Here is a 23890-nt window from a genome sequence, read left to right as displayed (position 1 = left end):
GTTCTAACTTTACATATGATTACATCACACAGTTTACAACTTACTCTTTGAATTATTGATTTTTGATTCAACAAAACATTAGTTCTTATTAAATATCATTTGATTAAAAATTGTATACATTCTTATATACAATGATGCACCATTTTTCATGTGTCTATAATTTTCTCCATCTTTCATAGTAAGGGAATGTGGGGCAAAGTGAGATAGTTAAGATTCCTGAGCTGTTTTCAAAATGAACAGATTGAATATTTGTTCTCAAAATTACACTACATAAAGAAAGAGCAATATATTTTATAATAAACTTCCATTAAAACTTGATTTTGTTATTTTTGGCAGTAAATTTGTACTTCCAAAAAACATTTTTCACCTTTTTTTTTTCCTATGGAGCAAAGTGAAAAATGACATTTTTTTTTGAATCAAGTATTTTTTATTGTATTATTACAGATAATTTTGATCAAATATTTCAGTAGGTAAAAGAAGGAATGAATAAATTAAAAGAAAAGGAAACAATAAACGAGTAAATGAATACATTAATTAATATATGAGAAAAAATAGTTGAGTGAATAAAATAGTGAATGAATGTAGCTATGCGTACTAGAAGCCCAGAAAAAAAAAAACAAAAAAAAAAGGCTGATTCTAGTAGGTCTTCATGAAGAATAACTTAACCTTAATGAATGCTTAAACTTAAGAAAAAATGAAAAATGGACTTTTTCGCTCCCCAAAATCCGAATTTTATCGGCGATTCTTCTTTCCTTTCATCAAAAATGGATCAGGCAAAACTTCACGTGATAAAATACTTAACTAGCATCTTAATTAAAACTAATTTGGATGAAATCAGGAAACGTTTTGAATGGCTTCTATACGAGAGACGCTATGTTTTGCGGTCTAGACTGCTGTCACCTTTCAATTACTTTCAAGAACCTGTTTCAAAACTGGAGCATGTCTCTAACAAAAGGGGGAATCGGCAGCAGTCATTCCACCTTACTTATAGTTCAATGGTAAATACCAACTGGCTCATAAAATTCAGTCTGATAACCACAGCAACATCAATTTTGCCTGCCTAAAATTTTTATTATTTAATTCCAAACTTATAACTGTCTGTTATTGGACCCTTGTCTGCTACTTTTACCGTTACCCTATATCATTTTTGAATATGTGCTATTTAAGAAGCTTTTCATATAGTATAAACCGTAGTATCAATGTATAGTGTGTCTGCTTTAAAAAAAAATTATATGCCCAGAATATTTCTTTCAAAGTATTATTTCCATTTCAGATCCATGGCATGTAAATAATGAAGATTTATTTCGTACTGGTAAAAATTCAAAATCTCTAAATCGATATCATAATAAAATGCTTCAGAAGTGCACGAATTGTAATGAAAGTGGCCATGCAGCTAGATCTTGTACGGTTCCTCAACAAGTAGGTCATTTGTACTTGAATTAGTTATCATAAGATTAATTTTGTTTCATTATGTTTGTGAAACCTTTTATTTTTTAGGGAAAAATAGTTACAGTAAACTCCTCATTATCAGTGGTCAGATTATACACTGGTCTTTTTACATTTTTTCAAAAATTTATTTAACGGTCATTAAATATTTTTTGAACTTATGGATTGTGTTATTGCTTGTTTTTAGCTTTTACATATGTATATTTTTTACACTCAGTCTTAGTAGATGCAATGTTTTTAGCTATGACTTAAAGGTATGTGTCAGTGTCATTCATATTTTTTAGCTATTGTACACACTAGTAGCATTTTTTACCTATTTTTCGGATTATCAGCAATTATCGTGCCACCCTATTCTGCGGATAATCGGGAGTTTACTGTAGATCAGTGGCGGCAGAGCCTCATTTGGAAGTGTGGAGGCCCGGTTAGCAAACTTGCATTACCTTAAAAAATATAAGTTTCTAAATTTATTAAACCTGTAATTTATCTATAAAGCTTTGCTAGTTACTTTGCATTAATAAAATTGTACTCTTTGAATTAATATGTAAATTTTATGAAAACATTTGGGGGAAAACAATGAAATTTTCAAAAAAAAAAAAAACATTTTTGAAAAAAAACCGCTTGATTTAAACCAAAAACCCTGTGCACATTATTAAAAATAATCAGTATTTTTCTTGCTGTTAGTATTTCCTATAATCACATATTTTTTGATTGAAGGTACTAAGATTTATATTAAGTTCTATGTTATTTCTAACATTGAACAAATTAATAAATTGAGCACTCGCACAAACATTTATGTCATAAAAGGAGTCCTTGAAAGGAGAATTCAGTATTTACTTATTTTATGAAACTTAATACAGTAAAACCCCTCCTAACAGACACCCCTCTTATGCGGACAATTTTTTATTCCCCAATCCCTTAACATTATTGAACCCCTGTCCTGCAGACAAAAAAAAAACATCCCATCAGTGCCAGCAGTAGATGGATTTTACTGTAATTTTAGAAAATGTTATTTCAATGAGCTGTTATTTAATTATTATTTGCACTTCTTTTTATATCTTGTGTTTTTATAGTGAAAGCTCCAACCTTTAGTAGAACCATGTTGTCCTTGTACATTTCTGCTCATAAAAACTTTTTGAACAATTGCACAGTATTAAAAATTAATCACTAATATCAATGTTTATTTAATTTCAGAAAAAATGTTTTATCTGTGGTGGTCCACACATGGCTAATTACTGTGAAAACACCATTTGCAGTAAATGTTACAGAAAAGGTCATAACAGTAGGCGGTGTTGGCAGGTTAGCGGCACACAATCCTGTGCGATATGTAATATGTATGGGCACGTAAAAATGGTAAAAACTAGTTTAACTTTTTCATTACATTTTAGTTATAATTATGTGAGTTTGCTCCTGGAAAATGACAAGACTTTTTATGCTTGTGTAAAACTTATTTTGCAACATTTAAAAATAATGTATGTTGGTTTAAAGAAGTAAAAGACCCGTCTTTTTTCCTTTTATTCAATGGATGCAGTGTGCAATGTGTTCCATTTTCTGTGTTTATTACTTCCAATCTAGAATATAAGATCTATGCCTTTTTTTTTTTTTTTTTGATAAAAATGAAATTACAAGGATTTTTTTTTTTTCACCCCATACAAAAAGTACTTCAATATGTAGTTTGAAGGCAAGAAAACGCTATCCATATGATATTTACTTTTTGAATTTTGTAGGAAAATAGGTGTTCAAAATATTGTTTGGGCTTTTTGTATCAACTGGAAAATCAAACAAATTAGGTGTATGATTCAAGGTAACCTCTAAAACCGAAGGACTCTTCTCCATCAATTGCCTATTACACCATAATGTTTTTCTCTGTTTTCAAAAGTGGTTGATTTTATTAAGAGCTAAGGTAACAATTCACATAATGGAAGTGTGGGAAATTTACACTAGCTGTTTTTAGTCTCTACTTAATGTGATCTCAGTTAATGTTATCAGTTGCTTATTGTTTGTCAGAATCGCTGGGTCTCAATTTTCTCTGTTCATTTGTATGTTAAAATTATCTTACTTCATTTAATGTCATCTACATATTTTAAAATTAGAAATCTGGTTTCTGTTTAAATGATTGGAATTTGCTTTGCCTACTCAAGAGTTTGTAAATTTACTACTAAGAAACTAAAATTGGAGGAAAAATCCTTTAGGTATGACTTCTCAGAAATGCGAGTCACAGTTAGAAACAGATCAAAATATTGCTGTAATTTCTACATTAACATAGGACTCATTTTCGTCTTTCTTTTCCCTACATAAGTAGGAGAAGTCCTATTTTTCAGCAAAAAATTCCTACTCTTCCAATATTTTTAGCTTGATTTTCCTTCAGAGGACGTCAAAGTTGGATGAGATTTCAAGAAGTATCCATTCAGAAAATGTTAATTTGATTGTTTTGTAAAGGTGCAAATTTCGGTAAAGTATCATAAAGGGTTTCTTTTAGACAATGTTGTATTGGAAGAAAGCAAATATCTGATTAAGAATGCAGTTAAATCATGAACTGTCAAGTCTATAAAGCTACCAGCTAATGCTGTTTCACTAATTCCACAGTGGAAGATTGACTTAATTGTAAATGAGTACAACTAACTTATCAATGTCACAAAATGACAATTCAATTCATTGCAAAGAGATGGAGAGCTCATGAGTCAATTTTGTAAATACTAGAGGAAATGAAAAAGAGAATTCAGGATGAACAGAAGAAAAAAGAGGAAGAAACTAAGAAAAAAGTGAACAAGAAAATTTATTTTGTACTGAATGAATTTTGTACTTTGAATGCAAAAAATTAAATAAATAAATGAAATAAAATAAAAAATTGCTGCAGTGGTGTCTAAAAAAAAGTTCCTGCACCAATTTTTTTCAAGTTTGAAGTGTTGAATGTACTGTGCTGTAGCTTGTAGCAACTAAAAAAGTGAAATCTATAACAATATAGAGATAAAATTGTTGAATAAATATTATTGACAGTTTTGGAAAACTATGATTTAAACTTACACCAATTAGTGATAACCCAGAAAAGAAATCTCCCTACCCATGTCCCCCAAAACTCTTGGCGGCATGGTGGAGTGACTGACTGATGATATCTGCAGTTTCAGGACCAATCTGTGGGAAAATAGTTTGAGATGCAAAAAACCCAGTTTTTCAACAATAAAAATAAACCCGGAACTTTGAGGAACATTGGAATTTTAAGTGTAGAAAAACTCTTATCTACTCACACGTTGATATTAGTCTTAAAATATGATTTTCTAATATTCTCTTCAGATGATGCCATTTCTTAAAAAGTAACAAGCTTTTGCTTGAATAAACTGAACAAAGATGGAAAATGTACTTGTTTAAGCAACCTTTCCTGTATTAAACCTTAATCCAAATTTATGGTGGTTGTCCAAAAAAAGTATATAAGCAATGCCTGCTCATATGATTGGATATTATTATGGATGTTAAGAGATGTTATTTAACAAAAACTAAAATTGATGACATAGACAGCTGTGCTGGGTGCACTCTTTGTAGCACTCCAATCCCGTGGCTCTCCTCTTGTTTTGCTAATTTGACGGAACTCAAACGTAGAATATGTGTAGTAGAAGATTTCTAATGTACTGCAGAGAACATATGTTTCTCGTTTCATAGTTACAAATTGTGTTCAATGTGTCTATTTGTTTATTCAACTTATTAAGTAATCACAAATTGCTTATTATTATCAATTGACCTCAGCTGATGTTCCTTAGATTTTTGGACCTTGGCATCTGCAAGCACCACTGTCCACCGGCACCATTTCTAATGTACTACAGAGAACATATGTTTCTCATTTCATAGCTACAAATTGTGTTCAATGTGTCTATTTGTTTATTCAACTTATTAAGTAATCACAAATTGCTTATTATTATCAATTGACCTCAGCTGATGTTCCTTAGATTTTTGAACCTTGGCATCTGCAGGCACCACTGTCCACTGCCTTCCGCAAGCTATACCTCCTAATAGACAGTAGAGTTCACGCCCTACACTGACGCCCATTAGAAAGGACTTACTCCCGGAGGTGTGTTGTGTGCCGGATGCTATTTGCGTCTGAAAAGATTGTGTCAAGTCGTGAGGGTCAGGTATAAATAGTATAAATAAAGTCAGTTTCCAGGGAACAATATTCATTTGTAAAAACAAAAAACTCATCGAGTAGGGTTCTATCTCATTTCGTGATTGCGAAAAACTCAATTTGAATTCAAAACATAAAAATTCAAAGTTTTATTATTATTGATTTTTTTTACATTTATTTTAGGAATATAGTGTTGTGTTTAAATCTAGTTATCAACTGTATAAAGGGTCAAAAATTATTTTTAATGCTATGTAAGTTTTTAATGCAACATGATTGGAGCATAAGCATATTTATTTACTTTTAACTCTTTTTTCTATAGAATTGTCCAGATATTTGGCGGAGATATCACCTTACTGTAAGCATAATTTAATTTATTTTACTTAAACTTTCTCCAAATTTTTAATTTCTGCTATTACCAAAATCACCTGTCCAAACTTACTTTCCTTTGAAATAGTTTCATTGCTCCTAGTTGTTTCAGGAATGCCAACCATTAAAGTTTTTAGAGGGTGAAGATTTTAGGGATTTTTTCTTCTTTGTAGTTGGAGGAGGGGGGGGGGGTGAAACATTGATCTTAACTGCTGTTCACTTGAATTAAAATTCTTTTTTTTTTTTTTAAGTTTTAAAAGTTATGTAAAGGGTGTCCCAAAATTAACGCAAGATTTGAATTTGCCACCATTTTTGCAATAAATGGTTGGCAACCCTGAAAAAAGAACAATTTGACAGCTGAAAGTTTAGGGTAATCAAAAATGGAGGGTTATACGATACGATAACCCGCTTTCATTATTGAACAATTGTTTCAAAAATAATGAAAGTTGAGGCTGGTCAAGCAGTTACTGTTATTGGCGCTCGGTATCGCAACACAGTAATGCACGGGTGGTTGTGGGCTTGTTGACATAGACCTTTGAATTCAAATAACCCCATAAGAAGAAATTTAAAAGTGTTAAATCACACGATCTAGGGTGCCAATTCTGATGACCGAAATGAAAGAATACACGACTAGGAAATGCCTCATGCAGTAATTGAAATGTTTCACTCTCTCTAGCTGTATGGTACAATAACACCCCATTTTTACTAACCCTAAACTCTCAACTGTCAAATTGTTCTTTTTTCATGGCTGCCAACAATTTATGGAAAAAATGGTGGCAAGTTCAAATCTTGCGTTAATTTTGGGACACCCTTTATAAAGGTTGCAGCCATAATTTAATTTCTTGATGCTTTTAATGTTTTTTTTTAACATAACTTATTTTTGTTTAACAAATTTCCTTCATCATATTTTAAAGTAAATTATTTGCTTTTGAAAAAAGTCGAGTACTTTTTTCCTCATCTGTAAGGAGTTAGAACCATGCTGTTACTCTTTTAACTCAAAAATTCCAGATTAAGGTTCCTTTTTGAATCTCTCATTTTTTACATTCTTCTCCTGATTATCCGTTTTTTACCATTTTCTCCCATTTTTATAAGTTTATTTTTTGAACTCATCAAGGAAGCTCAAACTTGAGAATGTTTTTTCAATCAATCATCTAAAAAGTTTCTTTTTTTTCTCAATGGATGGCGTTTATTGTTTTTAATTCACCACCAGTGTAAAAGCAGCGACTGCAAAGCCAAATTTATCCCCAGAGATGGGGATTCTACCTCAAAATTAATTTTCTGCCTAACTTGCTACAAAATGTACAACTCTGCATTTTTTTTTTTTTTTTCTATGCAAACACAGTCCCAAAAATTGCATGACATGACTGCTAATTACGTCATTTCCCTCTTTATTTTTGTAATACTTTGTACAAAAATTTGTATGTTGTGAGAAAATTCGTATTATTTCCAAAAACCTTTTTCTTTTTTGTTTTTTGAAAAATCAGCATCAAACTCAGTATATTGAAAGAGCTTTTGCTTAAAGTGTTTCTGCTGCTAAGCAACTAATTTTTCATTTAGTAAAAATCCATTCTGGGAAACTTTCCACGCATTCACCTTCAGTAAAGCTTTGCCGAAAATTGTGTGTTTTGTTTGGAGTTCCAGTTTTTTGCATCTTGTAAATGTTTCAAAAGAAAGTTCATTCAATGTATGCTACCTTATATCTGTTTATTTTATTTTTTAAAAAAAAATCCTGATTTTTGTTAAAGTAATTTTTTTTTTTGGTTGCATTTTAAGCAAATGCGCTGTTAGTTAAAAAAAAAAAAATTGCATTTTTACCATTACTACTACTAAATAGCTTAAATCTCAAAAAATTCCTATTTAATTTTTAATGTTCATAGTATTTAAAAGCGTTATATAATAATCTTTAAGTGGAATCTCCAGTTTTTTCCCTTCAAAGGTTGTTAAGTGTGGTATAATTGCTTTTGGAGTTGTATCTTTGTACATGTACTTGTTTCTGTATTTTTGGAATGCGGTGAAATTCCGTCACAATAAAATATGTTTCAACCGTCGAGAAGAGATAAAATGAAGGGAGTGAAGATTTTCATTCGTGAAACAAAGACACCAAGTCACATAATAGATTTTAAAGCAAAGCATTGGAAGAAATCAGGTTTCTTTTGATAGTTTCAGGCAAAACATGTCAACAATTCATCATTGTTAAGTCATGTGACTTGAGATCTTTGCCCAAGCTTTTGCTAAGCCCTATGATTGGACTTGCTCCCTCCATTTACAAAGTAAATATTCAGTTCTAATTTAATTTTCATTTCATTGCTTGAATTATATCACAAATAAAATTTGTGGTCCCTTGAAGTTTGTTGTAAGAGAATTTAACTCAGTGGCGCACACAAGCAAAGAGTTCAGGCAGTTCTTGACCCCTCTCATTGGGCTTGCTTTTTCTCTCGATTGATTATAATTCTATGTATCTTGTACGTAGAATAATTTCAAACAAGGGTAACTGTAATTTCAGTTCTAGTAAGTGAAAAAATAAAATCCTCATGTTAAAAGATTTTTTTAGTATTGTGCACTTTTCCTATAACGAATTGCCTATAAGAAGCAGAATGGTGATTATTAATGAATACACTGTAATAACCATGTTTTTAGTCTTGTAATTACAGATTAAAATGATATTGTATGGAATTGAATCCATTTTTTAATTATGAGAAATTTAAAAGTGTAAACTATTTTGCTTTCTGGCTATTTACTTAAGTATATTTCATTAAATAATACTAATTTTTTATTTAATAGTTAATTTTTCACTGTTCTTCGTTCTCAAGAATCGATTAAAATCAAGTCTATGTTTTAGGACGTATTAGGGTATGATATAAGAATGAGAATTTCGACCTTGGACACTCCCCTTGCAAAATTCATGTGTGCACCACTGGTTTCACTGTATTATTTAACTTAAAATGCGGAGATTCTGTGATTATATAAATATACATTTCAATATACATTTTTATCACAAGTAAATTGATTCAAGTATGCCTCTCCAATACTTTTCTGGGGCAATTCCCCTTTTACATAAAATTGGTCTGTCTCAAAATTCAATTATTTCTCATTGGTGTTTTGGTTATGGAAAGTTTATAAATTCATCCCTGTTATATGTAAACCCTTTTTTTAGTTTGACCTTTTCCTTACTATATTTTGTGTTAATGATTTTAAACTAGTTTTATGATCCTCAATAACTTTTATGTGTTGTTTAAAAAAACTGATTTTTATTTTCAACATTTTACAAGAGTATTTTTTCCTCCCCTGTAATACAGACTTCCAACTTTAAATTTACAAAGGGTCATCGATTGAAACAAGATGTTCCTCTATATTGCTTCAATTGTGGTGTTAAAGGGCACTTTGGAAGTGTAAGTAAAAGTTTTAGCACTTAAATCTTTGTAGCATATTCCTAAAAGTATTCAACCATCTTGAACTCATAAGATGGCTTTTGTCCATATTTTGTTTTAATTACTGAAATAGTGAATAAAAAGCTGTATTTTTATCAACTTCAAAATTCTGAAACATTAATTCATTGTCCAAACTAGTGTAAATATGGTACTCTAACCTTTAAAACAAAAATTGTTAATGAGAAGTACTTTGTCAATACTCAAAAGATATGATCTTTTTAAAAGTTTTTCCAAAGAGGCAAATTGTCTGTTGAAATCAAAAATTCTATACAATTTCTTCAGTGACATTAACAACATTATTTCAAGAGGGGAAATTCCATCTATCATTTTTCACCAATGAGAAACTTGTATGTGTACCTTTCATTTATTAATTTTATAAAGGCAAAATGAAACAGAACCCATGAAAACCATACATAACTTAATAAATTATGCATTAAAATGTTCTAAATTTTATAAGGAATATTGATACAGTTGTCCCCACTTAATCGGGTAACAACGTATAATCGAATGCCTCATTTATAGGAATATAAATCTGTGGAACAAAAAAAATTCCTATATCAGTTATGTTAAATTTCCCAACTTTAAGAAATATTTTTTTCATCCACAACCCGCTTAATCGCATACATATTCAAAGTTCCTTGAGAAAAACTTTTATTTCAAGCATAATTTTTCTTCTATTTCTTGGGAAAAAATCCTAGTTCACCCCTTGAAAGTAAAAGGTCACTTTCTACAAAAGAGGGGCTAACAGTTATCCTAGTTGGCTTCTTGCTGTAATCTTATCTCAGGCTCAGGGGTTGGGTGTTTGGAAAGTTGGAAGAATTGGACCCAATGCAGTGAGCGAGGAATAAAATGTTTCTGTTATTGACTCTATTCCTGCTCTATCTCAATGCCTCAAGGAACTTGGCTACTTCTGTATAGAAAAGTGGTAAGCACAGTAATTTAGTTCTTGTTCTTCTGGCCTTGGTTTGATGTTTGACGAGATTGTAGCTGGAGAATATGAAAAGGCTTTCGCCAAAATCTGTTAATTGTTGATGTTCTGCTTTGTCTCATTGTGTGGTAAAATGAACGCAAAAAAAAACAACCTAAGATTATGTGTTCAGTTAAAAAAGTTTTGGAAGCAACTAAAAATATGGGATTTCTAAACTCAGGTTTTGAGAACAAACCAAAACGCTGATAAAAGTGAGGAAAGAAATGAAACTAACAAGTAGACGACCGTGGGGTCGGAGATTTGTGTCAATTTTTCTTGTGGTGAAAGAGGACCGCTAGTACCTGACGTGGTTAAAGTAATACGACGCAATACTCAGAAAATTATGAGAAAAATCGATTTAAAGTCGCTATGGAGTCTCGAAGGCGCCTTATGAGTTTAAAATGCCAGTCCCTTGACCAGCCGCCACAAGGCTAGTTGGTAACACGTTTCACCCCTATATTACTTCTTGAAATTTATTTTTTGCCAAGGATCGCAAACTTTTTCATTCACTGAAAAGCGTTCTTGATCGTTATTCTGTACGGTTTGATTTGCCTAGTAAAGGTTTTTGACCTGTGGTCCCCTTACGGTTATAAGGGACATCTACTCATAGGACATTCGGATTTTTTTTTTTTTTTTTTTGTTATCACAGCAATTATTAAAATAGTTTCTCTTCCCTACATAATTTTTAAGAACTTATTTATATCATTTTTTTTTTAATTATTTTCTTCTTCTTCCAGCAAAACAATTTAAAACAATTCATATTTTTCACCCTACCACTACTTCGTTACCACTAATTGTTGTGGTAGCAAGAAAAAAAGGAAGAGAAAAGAAAAAGGTCCAGAGTGGATTCGATCGTGCTATCTCTGGAACACAAGATCGCTCCTTAACCAACTAGGCTAGCGGCAGCTCGTCAAAAAACTGACTTTTTAAACACATAAGGTGCTCCATGGCGACTTTAAATCGATTTTTCTCATTTTCTGAGTATTGCGTCGTATTATTTTAACCACGTAAGGTACTAGGGTTCCTCTTTCACCACAAAAAAAAATTGACGCACATCTCCGACCCCACGGTCGTGCTGTCTCCTTGTAAGTAAATATAAATATTTTATCTTTTTTCACATATGTAGTACATGTTTTTTTTTTTTTTTTCATTTGCATAAAAATAAGGTGGAACTCATGTCAAAATTTAAGTAACAAGGAATCTTACCATTTATCATAGTACAAGTAGAACCTCAATTATCCGAGCTAATTGGGACTGCTAGAGCTTTGGATGTCGGAATTCTCGGTTAATAGAAACTTTATATAAAAACTTGTCAGGATCGTAAATTGTATTAATTAAAAATAAGATTGAATATTCATAAAAGATTGCCAGATAAAAAGTAATGTTTTTCAGTTAAAAAGTAATGTTTTTCAGTTAAAAAACTAAAATGGAAAATAACTTGTGTAGTACGTTTTAAAAAGTCAATCGATTTTTTTTTTAGCCATTCCAAGTTAAATATTGAAAGATGCATTAAAAAACACACACATTTCCAGAATTTTTTTTTTCAGATTAAAAATTTCTTATTTCATTGAATTTACATTATTTTTTGAAAAATAGACTTCATTATCGGCTCCGTTAACTGATCGAAACTCGGATAATGGAGGTTTTACTGTAATAATCAATATAATACCAGCAAAATGCATCAAAAATAAGTTTCATGTATTCCCCTCATAATCGAATAAGGCATGTGGGAATCATTGATATTAAATTAAGCAGTTCTGATTGCAATGTACAGCTATGGAAAAAATTGTAAGGACACATTGAAATATGAGTGTTATGTATGAAAGTAATCATCAACTGGAAACAAAATCAAACAAAATTTGATACATGTAAATAGAATCATTAGAAACCAGTTAATAAAAAATTCAACTACAATATAATTGTTAAATCACAAATTAACACAAATATATTAAGTGAAACATGGAAAAAATTATAAAGACATTAACAAATATGTCCTAAAAAAAATTAATATTCGACAGTTTTTTTTTTCTTCAATTACCCTCATCAATCATCCAGTAGTTGACTCGGAAAGTTCAGTTAAATTTTATTTAAAAATGTTTTTACACGCAAATTCAATGGATGACGCCCGCTCATCTTAATTTGCATAGTGTTCCATCCTTAGACATTTTTCTAATTTAAATGCTCCACTGATTCGAAAAAGACTTCTTGCAAACCAGTCCAGAATTTTCACTAAATTGGCCTCAAACCATGAATGTGATCCACAAGACACATGGCAACTTGTATTGTCTTGGTGAAACAAATAATGACCACCTGTGATAAGGGGTGCTTCATGTAATAAATTTTCAGCTAGTATATCGACATATGATTCGGAATTCAAGGGATCTTGAATGGACACAACTGGTGGGGCTCCATTAGCTGCAAAACTTGCCCAGACCCATGACAAATCCACCTCCTAATTGTCATTTGGGGAAAAAAAGGTTTTGTTTTGCAAATTATGCCAGTAATGGTGAAAATCATCTGGTCCGTGCAAATAAAAGATTTTGTCATCAGAAAATGCGACATAATTCCATCGAGACCCAAAAGAAACATGTTTCTTAGGGAATTCCAGTCAAAGCTTCTTTTGCATCTTTGTAACCGGTGTGTGTAACCGTAATTAGCATATGTAGCATCAAAATTCTGTTGAGAAACATTACGCACTGTTCGGCTAGTGCAAAGTACATTCATTTATTTTTAATTCAAGTAAAACTGCTTTTTAAAGCAAGCTCCATGAACAATTGCTCGTTTCTGGCGCTTAGTAAGAGTGGAAAGCTTGCCTGTATGTTTTTTCTTGCCATACTCTTTTAGATTCTTCAAAAAATTATAAATTACTGTTTTAGATCTGTTTGCCTTTCTTGCAATTTCAGGTGAACTCATTCAACATTTTTTGCAAGTAGCAATTTGTCACTTTTTATATTCAGAGAGTTGTGTGCTGTTTGCCCGATAAAGAACAAAGTAAAGTGAACTATTTTGCTGCGTAACGGCTTTGAGTTATTGTAAATAATCAGATGGTACATCAAAACATGCAAATTTTTGTGCCCAGTCTCAAAATAAATATGTTTCCTTATAATTTTTTCCAACTGGCAAATTAGTAAAACCTTAAAATTTCATGCATTTTAATAGTTTTCAAAAAAATTTAAGCAAAGTTTGTTTGAAGATGTTTTGTATCATGTATTTTTTTACCATGAAAATATTTGCATTCTTTTCGAACCAAGTGACGCCTAGAATTGGCAACTTGTTGCTCATCCTTTTTTACTTCCTTTTACAAAAAAGGAAGTATTGTATTCGCGAAAAAATTTTCACTCAAAAATCGCCCTTAATTTCCATTTTGCTCACCCCCAAATGAATGTTGAGTTTTTTTTTCGATTCGACCACATGCGGAAAAGTGCCTAAGAATGTATAGACACGCGAAATATCCATTTTGACCATCACCGAGGTAATTACAACGACTTTTCTCGTGACGTCTGTATGTATGTGTGTATGTGCGTATGTATCTCGCACAACTCAAAAATGGTATGTCCTAGAAAGTTGAAATTTGGTACATAGACTCGTAGTGGGGTCTAGTTGTGCACCTCCTATTTTGGTTGCATTCGGGTGTTTCTAAAGGGGTCTTTTGCACCTTTTTGGGGGGGAAATCATTGTTAATTTCGATGCAAACTCAAGTGGTGTTATAATTTGGCGGTCACTTGGCGATATATCGCCAGTCTTTTGGTTGCCAAGTTTTGTCGCCAACTTGGCGAAAAATTTGGCGATTTTTTTTTTTTTTAAATCTGCTTTCAATGTGGCCATTGCTAGTGATATTTAAAGAGTTAGAGAGAGAATCCCATTAAAATTGCAATAATAGGGAAATAGCATTAAATTGGTGTAAAAGGAAGTCATGTGATGCACACATCAGCTCGTTTTTTTCCATGGCTGTAAAACAAATTAACTGACCAGAGAATTAAATGTAAAAATAATTGAAAAATAATGTGAGAAAACATATAATAACCAAGGTAATCTGAAAAGAAATTTAAAAATGCAACATTTGACAACTAAAAATCCAGAAATTAAAGTTTTCAGTCTTTTGATGGATTTTAGTCTTTTTAAAAATGTTTGAAACCGAGTGAGATGGAGTAAGGTACTGGTTAAAAAGTAATAATTAATCCACATGTGTTAAAACTTGAAACAGAGTGGGACAGAACAAGATACAAGTTAAAAAGTTAAGGGGTTTCTGGAAACCTTGAAACACGTGTATTCAGTAATCTGTATATTTGTGCTACAAAACTTTGAATATTTCCTGTTATTAAATAATTTCTTTATTTGATTGGTATGATTATAATAAAGAACCCAAAGTCTTTTAGGTTTGCCACTTTTTCAAACTAGATAGTGACCTGGCGACCCTTAATCTTGACCTTTAATAAGCTGCTGTCAAAACCCCGCTTTACTTCAAAACCAGCTCAATCTATGCTGTTACCACATCAACATTGTTAAAACATGTGGATTACAGCACCATTAATAATTAATTGCCTAATCAACTCTCATTTTGATTGTTCAGGCTAATGTTATGCATTAAAATGAGAAATCACATGCATTTAATTGAAAATTATAAGTAAAAAATAAAATTAGGCCACTTTTCTTCCAAACCAGCTCAATCTGATTAATTTTTATCTGTAAATTTTTAAACAATGCTGCTAATGTTAAAACCACAAGAAAAATGGAGTCGTACACTATTTTTTTTTTTTCAAATGATTAAAAAAAAGGAAAAATTAGTGGACAGAGTAAAATGTTTCATTGTAATAAAATTTAAAAAAAAAATAGATTGAGCTAGTCTGCTGTCAGGATGTAACTATATCTTTTCCTTTCTTTATAAAATATGTACTTTCAGGAATGTCCAAGACCACGGATGCAATCATTTGAAGGCAGTTATCCTACATGGCCACTTGTAATTAGTTATACAGATCATGAAAAGGTTTCGAGAAAAGAAAGGGAAAATTCCAGAGGAAGGAGGGATAAGCAGTGCAATTCACAGCAGAAGCAGTCCAGAGGCAAACATGATGAAAGAAGTTGGAATGAAAATATAAATCATAAACATCAGTCGATTTTAATAAATGACAAAGTAAATGAAAGAACACCCGAAGCGAATGCAAAGCAAAAAAGCAAATGTAAATTTCATTAATTTTCTTTTATATTTTTCTTGTTAAAGTAACTAGTAGATTACAGTTCAATTTTAATCTATGTAGAAATAATTATTATTATTACTCTGCAAAAGTTTAACTGCGTTATTGTTTTCTCTTTTTGAGCATGTAATTATTGGTCCTCAATTTGATAGGCTTGTTTTTCCTTTAAACAATATATATTTTCAATCAAATAGTAAATTTTAAAAGATTTGCATTCAATAACCTTTTGTTTCTATCAGGGTTGTGTTGTTTAAACCTTTTTTTTTTTAAATATTGTTTAGGCTTTTTTAAAACTACTAAGAACTTCTTGCCAGTTTTTGCTTCTAATAAATTTTATAATTTTAGCTTCGAGTCGAGTCATTGTTCAATGAGTGGTGGAAATTGAAACTATTTCAAAACTTATATTTTCAGCAGTTAAAGCAAAGCAAAATAACTCTGCTCTTTAAATAAACAGAAGATAATGATATGGTGTGGTTGGAATGAGTGATGTAAATAACCCTAACTTAGAAATAAATAAATACTTTTGTGCTGAGAAGTAACTGGAGAAAACGAACATAATTATAGCACTAATATACTGCTAACTACTTCAGGTAAAAGCTTTTACCTGATGTCTCTACATCGAAAAGCTCACATTTTTTGCATTGAAAAAGGAGTTCCTTGAACCCTGAAACACATGTATACAGTAAACTGTATATTTGTGCTATAATTATGTCAGCTTTCTCTAGTTACCCTAACTAAGTTTCAGTTTTGAGTGATAGTAAATTTTGTAAAACATCTGTAAAAGGACTGCTAACGTTTTGATTTTAAGAGAAAGATTTGTACTTTCTTTTTATTATACATCAATTTGAATCTAAAGTTTCTTGTTATAAAGTAACTTTAAATTATCTACCCCTTTGTCATTCTACATCAACAATAAGTTTACTGAAAAAAAGTCATGTACAGTTGAACTCTGTTAATACGAACTGTCAAAAATCCACGAATTAATTCTTACTAGCTGTTTTTCGTAACAACTGTGAATGAGTAAGCATGTAAAAATGCTTACCTATATAATTAGAAAATATTACTACTAATACACACATTGTAATCTATTAATACATTTAGCAAAAAATCACTTATTTCTTAGAATGAATGTTTTTGGAAAAATATTGAAAAAGGAAGATGATAATCGACAATCGTGGAAATAGGTTGTAATCCACAATGGAAGATGAACAGTTTTATCTCCAAGTAAATTGAAATGCCCACAAGTAAACAAATGTATGGGATTTATTTTCTATGCAAAATATTTAATTTTTTTTCTCAATACACAATGGGACTTCTACTACCTAACAAAGCGATGAATAATTTCCAAAAAGAGCCGAGACTTTCAATTTACTGTTAGAAATTTTTAGTGTAATTAGATAGCAAATCAAACTTGACGAACAAAATGTTCGTTTTAGCCATGATTTTGTATTAAATGTGATCGTATGAAGAAAGATCAACTGTACATACAAGAACAGTTATGAATTGAAATGTATGCATCTAAATACCTTTTGCATGCAAATATGTCTCATGCAATACATAGAATTTATAAGATAAATTTACACCTTTATTAATGAAACAGAATAAGTTTTTTACACATTGAAAATTTCCAAGATTAACAATTGTGGACATTTAGCAAAAGATCCTCCATAAACCTCATGACCTTCTAAAATAGATTTTTCTTTTCTTATGGGCGTCATGCTTGGCTTTTGATCAAGAACAGCAAATTTTGGGCAAAAAAGGATGTCTATTGGATTTGTTTATTGTATTCATTGTAACTTGCATTGAAAATTCCCACCCTTGTTGCTACATAAAGGTTGGTCATTGCATCAGTGTATTTGATTCATTACAGCAGGGAGTGATTGCTGATTGGTTCAGAGTAGTGCCAAATATGACAAATTAGTCAGCTAATTCATCCAACATAATTTTCAAGGTACACCCGCATTTATGATATCAGCTTCACCGTGACACAGACATTGAAAGGCACTTTATAGTGGTTAAAGAACAAAAATAATGTGAGGTTTTTTCTGTGGGAGGTTAATGCTGTGGGATTAATTCTGCTAAATATCTTGCAAGATTCGGAATCGGAAATCCTAATCAGCACTAATTAAGCTAACGCTTTATCTAACACATAATGCTTGCATTTTACGTAATAATTTTTGTTTTTACTTCCTTCTACAAAAAAAGGAAGCATTATATTCGCAAAAAAAATTTCACTCAAAAATCGACCTTAACTTCCATTTTACTCACCCCTGAATGAATGATGAGTTTTTTTTTCAACTCGACCACACGTGGATAAGTGCCTAAGAATGTATAGACATGCGAAACATCCATTTTGACGATTCCCGAGTTATTACAATGAGTTTTCTCATGAAGTCTGTATGTATGTCGCATAACTCAAGAACAAAATGTCCTAGAAAGTTGAAATTTGGTACATAGACTCCTAGTGGGGTCTAGTTGTGCACCCCCCCCCCCCCCCTTTGGTTGCATTCTGGTGTTTCTAAAGGGGTCTTTTGCCCGTTTTTGGGAGGAAATCATTGTTAATTTCGATGTAAACTGAAGTGGTTTTATAATTTGGCGGACACTTGGCGATATATCGCCATTCTTTTGATCACCAAGTTTTGTCGCCGACAAATTCGGCGATTTTTTTTTTTTAATCTGATTTCAATTTGGACACTGTTGGTGATATTTAGAGAGTAAACTATTTAATCCCATTAAAATTGACAGTAATGGGGAAATTACATTAAATTGGGGTAAAAGGAAGTCATGTCTCGTTTTTTAACTGTGCTAGTGGGCATGTATAGTGTAGTCTGACCTATTTAATGAAGAACACATCTGCAAAAAATACTATCAACAACCAATTGCTGTAGCAATCAATAAGATGCTGTGAAGAAGTAAACTTGATCTTATTCACTGGATAATACATAAATATAACCTACTAATAGAAGCATTTCCAAAGTGATTGGGTTTGCTTAACTTTTTAAAATCATTAATCAATGATATTAGGAGAACCAAGGTAAAAAGCTCTGTGTTTAAAAATTTAGATGAGAAAGGAATGTCAAAAACACATAACACAAAAGCCCTTTTCGGAGGATGAGAAGAGCATTCATGAAAAGGTTGTGGCTAAGAAACACCTAAGTTGTGAATACATCATTAAAATTTCTCTAAAAGAAAGATACATTGATTTCCATTTCAATTAGTTATATAAAAGGATTAATTCAAGAAAGTGTTATGAATAATTTTTAAAAAATGACTAGATTTTAAATAATACAAAACATTCATTTTAACAAACTTTTTTTTCAAAGAATATAACTGCTTTTGGCTTGTACGCCATGATCTATAAAGGATATTTCTGTTTGCTGTGAATAAACCTGAGATATAACAAAGTACAAACCTGGTTTGCTTGTTTTGTACAAGTTTGCTGTTGAACTATTTTTTTTTTCAAATCAATTTATTATTAATTTATTTTCTCTTCTTAAAAATTGTATTGTTCATTGCTACTGAAAATACACATTAACTTGCTTTCTCTCTTGACACAGATAAACTAAAGAAAATCCTGAAACTGCAGTCTGATCAAAAACTAGTGAAAGAAAGTAATTTTCCCAGATCTCCAAGACAGAATATTTTAACTATTGATAGTGAAAGGCTGAAAAAAACTCTGCATTTACCCAGCAGTTCAATGGATGATATTCCCCTTTTAGCTCAAAAGAAGACTTTAAAGAACAGGGAAAAAAGAAGACGAAGAAAAAGCAGCTTGAAGTTTAGAGCACTAAATAAGAGTAATTGATTGAGCAAAATATATCAAAGTTTATTTTTAGAGTTATTTACTATTCAAAATTTTCATGGTCAGCTTTGTAAGTATTGTACATTTTTCAAGCTCAAGTAAATTTTTTTTAGTGTTTTAAATCTTCAAAAAGAATTTTTTTTCCCCCAATATTTTATGGAGTAAGAGAAATTTTACTATAAAAGCTCTTATGATGTGGTAGAAATATTTAATTTGGCCTATTCTCTTCAAAACACATAAAATTTGTTTTCAATTTATATATATATGTACATATATATTTTTGTGATAATTTAAATGTAAAAAAAATTTAATAAAAAGAATGAACAAACTTTGTTGCTGCATTGATTTCCATTTTATAATTTATTTATGAGTTATCTTCTTTGTTCAAAGACACTGTGTAGTAAAAGAAAACCTCCCAAAATGCTGCTGACACCATTTTTACTGGTTCTTATGTAAATTGCCTCCTAAATACAAATATGAACACAGTTTTCAAAACCAATTTTCGGAGATGGCTTATTTTTTGAGTTTCATGGCCATTACTTTTAATTGGAGGTTAAGGGAGCATTATATGTACCATTAACATTCTGAGGGGCAAGAGAGCTGGTTCAGAAAGATGGAAAATTTGTAGCAAAGAAGGAGACTTGTGGGGGAATTCCCCCCCCCCCCCCTCCGTAAAATATCTGAAGAGGCCATCAAAAAAATCCATCTTTCAGGAATTTTTTTCACTTATTTTTTTGTTGTCAAACCAGAATGTCGGCCTCACTCCTATGAGCCTCATGTCCGAAAAAATGTTTGCATTGTAAAAAAGGTTCTTTTTTAATTTAGGGCTCATCGCTTGTTGCATAAGAGTTGCATAGCAGATCTCCAGTAAAGAACCTTCCCATTTTTTTATTTATTCAAATTAGATTCACAGATATAATTAATACAAACAATATGACTAAATATCATTAAAGTTATTTAGGAAATGCATACCCCGCCCCCACCCCATTGTTAATCACTTCTTGATATAGTGATAAACAATGGGGAGGTGCATTTCCAGAAGCATAAATACACACAAGCCTTGCAGCATTCCTATACTTTCTTATAAAACTGAACTAGATTGTTTAGTCCCTGCTTCCTTACATCACCTGCTTTTTTCCTTTGATCTTCAAACACTATGATTTCTGCAAAAATGCGTGGTTTGGAAACAGAACAAACTATGAACTCTGTAATATGAATGAAAGAATTATGATGCTGCTATTTATTAATAGCCTTTGAAAGTAACTTTAATATAATGACTTAATTACTTAAAATTAAATTTTCTTTAAAGGCTTTTATTTTTAATTTGAAAATGGTTTCACAAAGCCCTGAATAAATTTTTTAACACGCAAAGAGGAGTCAGTCTTTGATTACAAAATAATTCCAAATAAGTTTCAAGAATCCAGGTCAATTGAAACTTTGGAGGGGAAAAAATATTGTTAAACACTATGAAAATAAAAAATGTAACGAGGTGGAACAGTCATTGTTAGTGGGATTACTTTTCTAAGATTTTTGTATACATACACCAGAAATATTGTGTTAATGATCAAGACTTGGTGTTTTAAATTTTTTTTTATAAAGATATGGCAGAAGGTAAGGATTACTTTGCATGGGAGCTCATCGGAGCCCTGTATTTTTTATTTATTTATTTTTTTGAGAAATGTTTTACAAATTAGGCAGTAAGAAGCCAAACTGATCAATATTGCATTTCAGAGCTGGTCGGTACATCAATTTGAAAACTAAATAAGTAGTCACTATATTACAGCATACTTTTTCCAAGTCTTTCCTTACAGAAGTGTCATACATGTGAAGTAAATAGGCACACAACCAACTTTCTTTTTAGCACTGAAAGTTACACACAATAGTTTTCTCTCTTAATAAGAATATAGGAACCAGTTCTTATGTAAAACCAGAACAGGGGGCTTATTACGAGCTCTTCGGCTTCGACTTCGGGAAGCTAAATATCTCACCTTTCTCATTCCGAACGAAGTCGTTAGGCATATTACGAACTGCAAGTGAGAAGCATACTCACAGTGGGAAAGACTTGCCGTTCGGGAAAAAAACATGACGTCGTTTTGTAGGCGTGGTGTAAGATGAACCAATGAGAGATTGCAGCGTGAAAATTTGAAATGATGTTGTTTCTATGCGTTCTCGTTTCATATGGATTTTGTGAATTTTACTAGTGGATTTGTTTTTTTTTTCACCACATGTTAAACATTTTTTTTATAACTAATGAAATTTCAAAAATAATTGGAGATACAAAATTTCCGGAAATTTTGCGGCGGTGGGAAAAAAAACAAACTTTTGAATCAAAATGGAAAAATTTTTTTAAATTTAAAATGTATTAATTGATATATTTTATCAGAAAGCGTTTAAAATTTTCAATATTTGAAGGTGTATGCAATCCATGGTATTTTTTTCTTTCAAACAGATATATGTACATAAAACTTTTGCTATTAAACTAAATTCGCCACTAGCTTTCTTTGTTCTAATTATCAGAGATTTTCCAAATTACAGTGTAGCAACAAAAAGAAAAAAAAAATTAAAATGCTTCTGACATAATTCTCGCTGCTTCTTATGTAAAATGAGCCCCGGAATTCAAATATGACCACCTTTTTTTCCCGTTTTCGAAAGTTTAATAGCCATTATTTTTATTTGGAGGGAAAGGAAGCATAAAAATAGCCATTGATACTCTTCTGAAGGTCTAGAGAGGTGCAAGGTTCCAAAGTATGAACATTTAGACTATGTCAAGAGAGACTCACAGTGGTATTCCCCCTAAAATATTTCAAAAATCATCAGAACCCATATTTTTTGTATAGGGGGTTTGTTTTACAATTTTTTCACTTATTTCGCGACCTAAAAATAGAGTGTAGAGCTTACTCCTGTGAGCTTCATGTCCGAAAAAAAATTTTACGAAGCCAAAAAATTAAACAAGAAAAAAAAAGGAAGCATCGCATTTTTTTCAGAGTCGCATCGCAGATCTTCAGTAAATAACGTTCCTGTATTATTCAACTTGCATTCCCAGATATAAGTATGATTAAAAATGAACTTATGATATGCTTATAAAGTAGCATTAAAGTAGGGATTTATTTAGTAAAATATCTCTCATGATTTAATTTACTTCATGTGAAAGTTACGGCTTTGTTTTGTAATTCAATGAACAAGACTTTAAATTCATTTCATTTTAAATTTAGCATACAATAGTTTTAAAAAAATGTCGAAACCACATTGATATCTACACTAAAATGTAATATCTTTTGCAGTATGTTTCCGTATTCTGTTTCTGCTTGATGGAATAGCCTGTAATATTGATGAATTTTCCCTCCCCTCTTGCATACACTGTTTGATTTTTTTTTAAATCAAGGTTGCTTGCTGATTTTCCTTTGCTAGGGCTTGATGTTTTCAATTTATTGTCCTTGTGACTGGCAGATAGCTAGTCACGGTGATTTAATATCATCGCAAAAATCAACCATCGGTTCGTCGTGTTGCTGAACGTAAATAGCGAATTTCGGGACCCCATTCATTAAACTTTTTTTTTTTTGCAGGCAATAAACCTTTTCCTAGCTTATAAATTCTTTTCTTCGTTTTATTTATTTAATTTTTTGACACGATAAATCTATCATTCGTGAGTATTTCTCCTGTAAATAGACTTCTATTATTTTTATCTTTTGCAAACGTCATTTTCTAATTTGTTTTTCGATGGTTGTTGTCCTTATTCTAATTAAAGTTATTTTATTTACTTTAGAAATGTTATGCGTTTTTAATTACTTTTATTTTATAGACAAAAACATTTGTGCCTATTTTTATTATGCCTCAAAAGTTTTTTTTATTTTTATTTTCGTATTCCTATCCTATTTCAAATTTGATTACGAAAAATACAATTTGACTGTCTCTAAATCAAGTTATTTATTTATTCCTTTGTTTTCCATTCGGTAAGGAGAGAAGCATCCTTCTAGAGTTGAAGTAGTTTTCTTAAAACAAAATCTATTTTTCAAAAACAAAAAAGAAAAAAAAAGAAAGGAAAGAAAAGAAACGAAAAGAAGAAGGAAAAAGAAACATGTTTTGGTCGATATCATGTGTGTGCTCTCTGTTAGGCGTTATGTAATTCAAGCACATTTGTTTCTAATATCGTATGAGGAAGAAAATCACAGAACCGAATTGCACCAACAATCTTTCCTCATATAGTTAAAAATCATTAGGTTAAAAAAGAAATTTAGTGCAAAGTTTATAATTATTTTCAAAGGTTATCTATTTGTGAACAAATCGCATTAAAAAACAAATTCTCAATTCGGAAGAAAATAATTTATGATCTGATTGTTGATAAAAAGAAAAAGAAAAAAAATTGTCAACATTAATACTAAAAAATTTTTTAAAAAAATTATTCGAGTTTTGAAAAACTTGCCAACGGTGGGATTCGAACCGTCGATCGCGTTGGTTCAACGCGCGTGCTTATACAACCGCGCCACACAGGAACACGAGCTTGATGCCCAAATACAGGTTAAACCCTTTGAATCATACGCTACTCCAGCTATCTAAGATGTGTATGCATTAAATGAGCTGTTT

The 23890-nt window shown here is 31.2% G+C and overlaps 2 protein-coding genes across 2 annotated transcripts in view; both read left to right on the top strand.

The window, feature by feature from the left end:
* Positions 1-23512, top strand: part of LOC129226897 (zinc finger CCHC domain-containing protein 7-like) — a 30831-nt gene extending 7319 nt beyond the window's left edge. The window contains exons 3-4 of the mRNA XM_054861526.1: positions 1274-1419; positions 23327-23512. Coding sequence (XP_054717501.1) covers positions 1274-1419; positions 23327-23512 — 332 coding nt within the window. The remainder of the gene's footprint in view (positions 1-1273; positions 1420-23326) is intronic.
* LOC129226129 (zinc finger CCHC domain-containing protein 7-like) lies at positions 1291-19540 on the top strand. Its single transcript, XM_054860727.1, has 6 exons — positions 1291-1419; positions 2638-2796; positions 5874-5909; positions 9217-9309; positions 15216-15492; positions 19065-19540. The coding sequence occupies exons 1-6, from the start codon at positions 1351-1353 to the stop codon at positions 19310-19312; spliced, it is 882 nt and encodes a 293-aa protein (XP_054716702.1). The 5' UTR covers positions 1291-1350; the 3' UTR covers positions 19313-19540.
* Positions 23513-23890: the final 378 nt, after the last annotated feature.

This window comes from Uloborus diversus, chromosome 7 (genome assembly GCF_026930045.1).
Source record: "Uloborus diversus isolate 005 chromosome 7, Udiv.v.3.1, whole genome shotgun sequence".
Taxonomy (NCBI): Eukaryota; Metazoa; Arthropoda; class Arachnida; order Araneae; family Uloboridae; genus Uloborus; species Uloborus diversus.
Note: the sequence above shows the minus strand (reverse complement) of the source record. Positions and strands in the feature narration are given on the sequence as shown.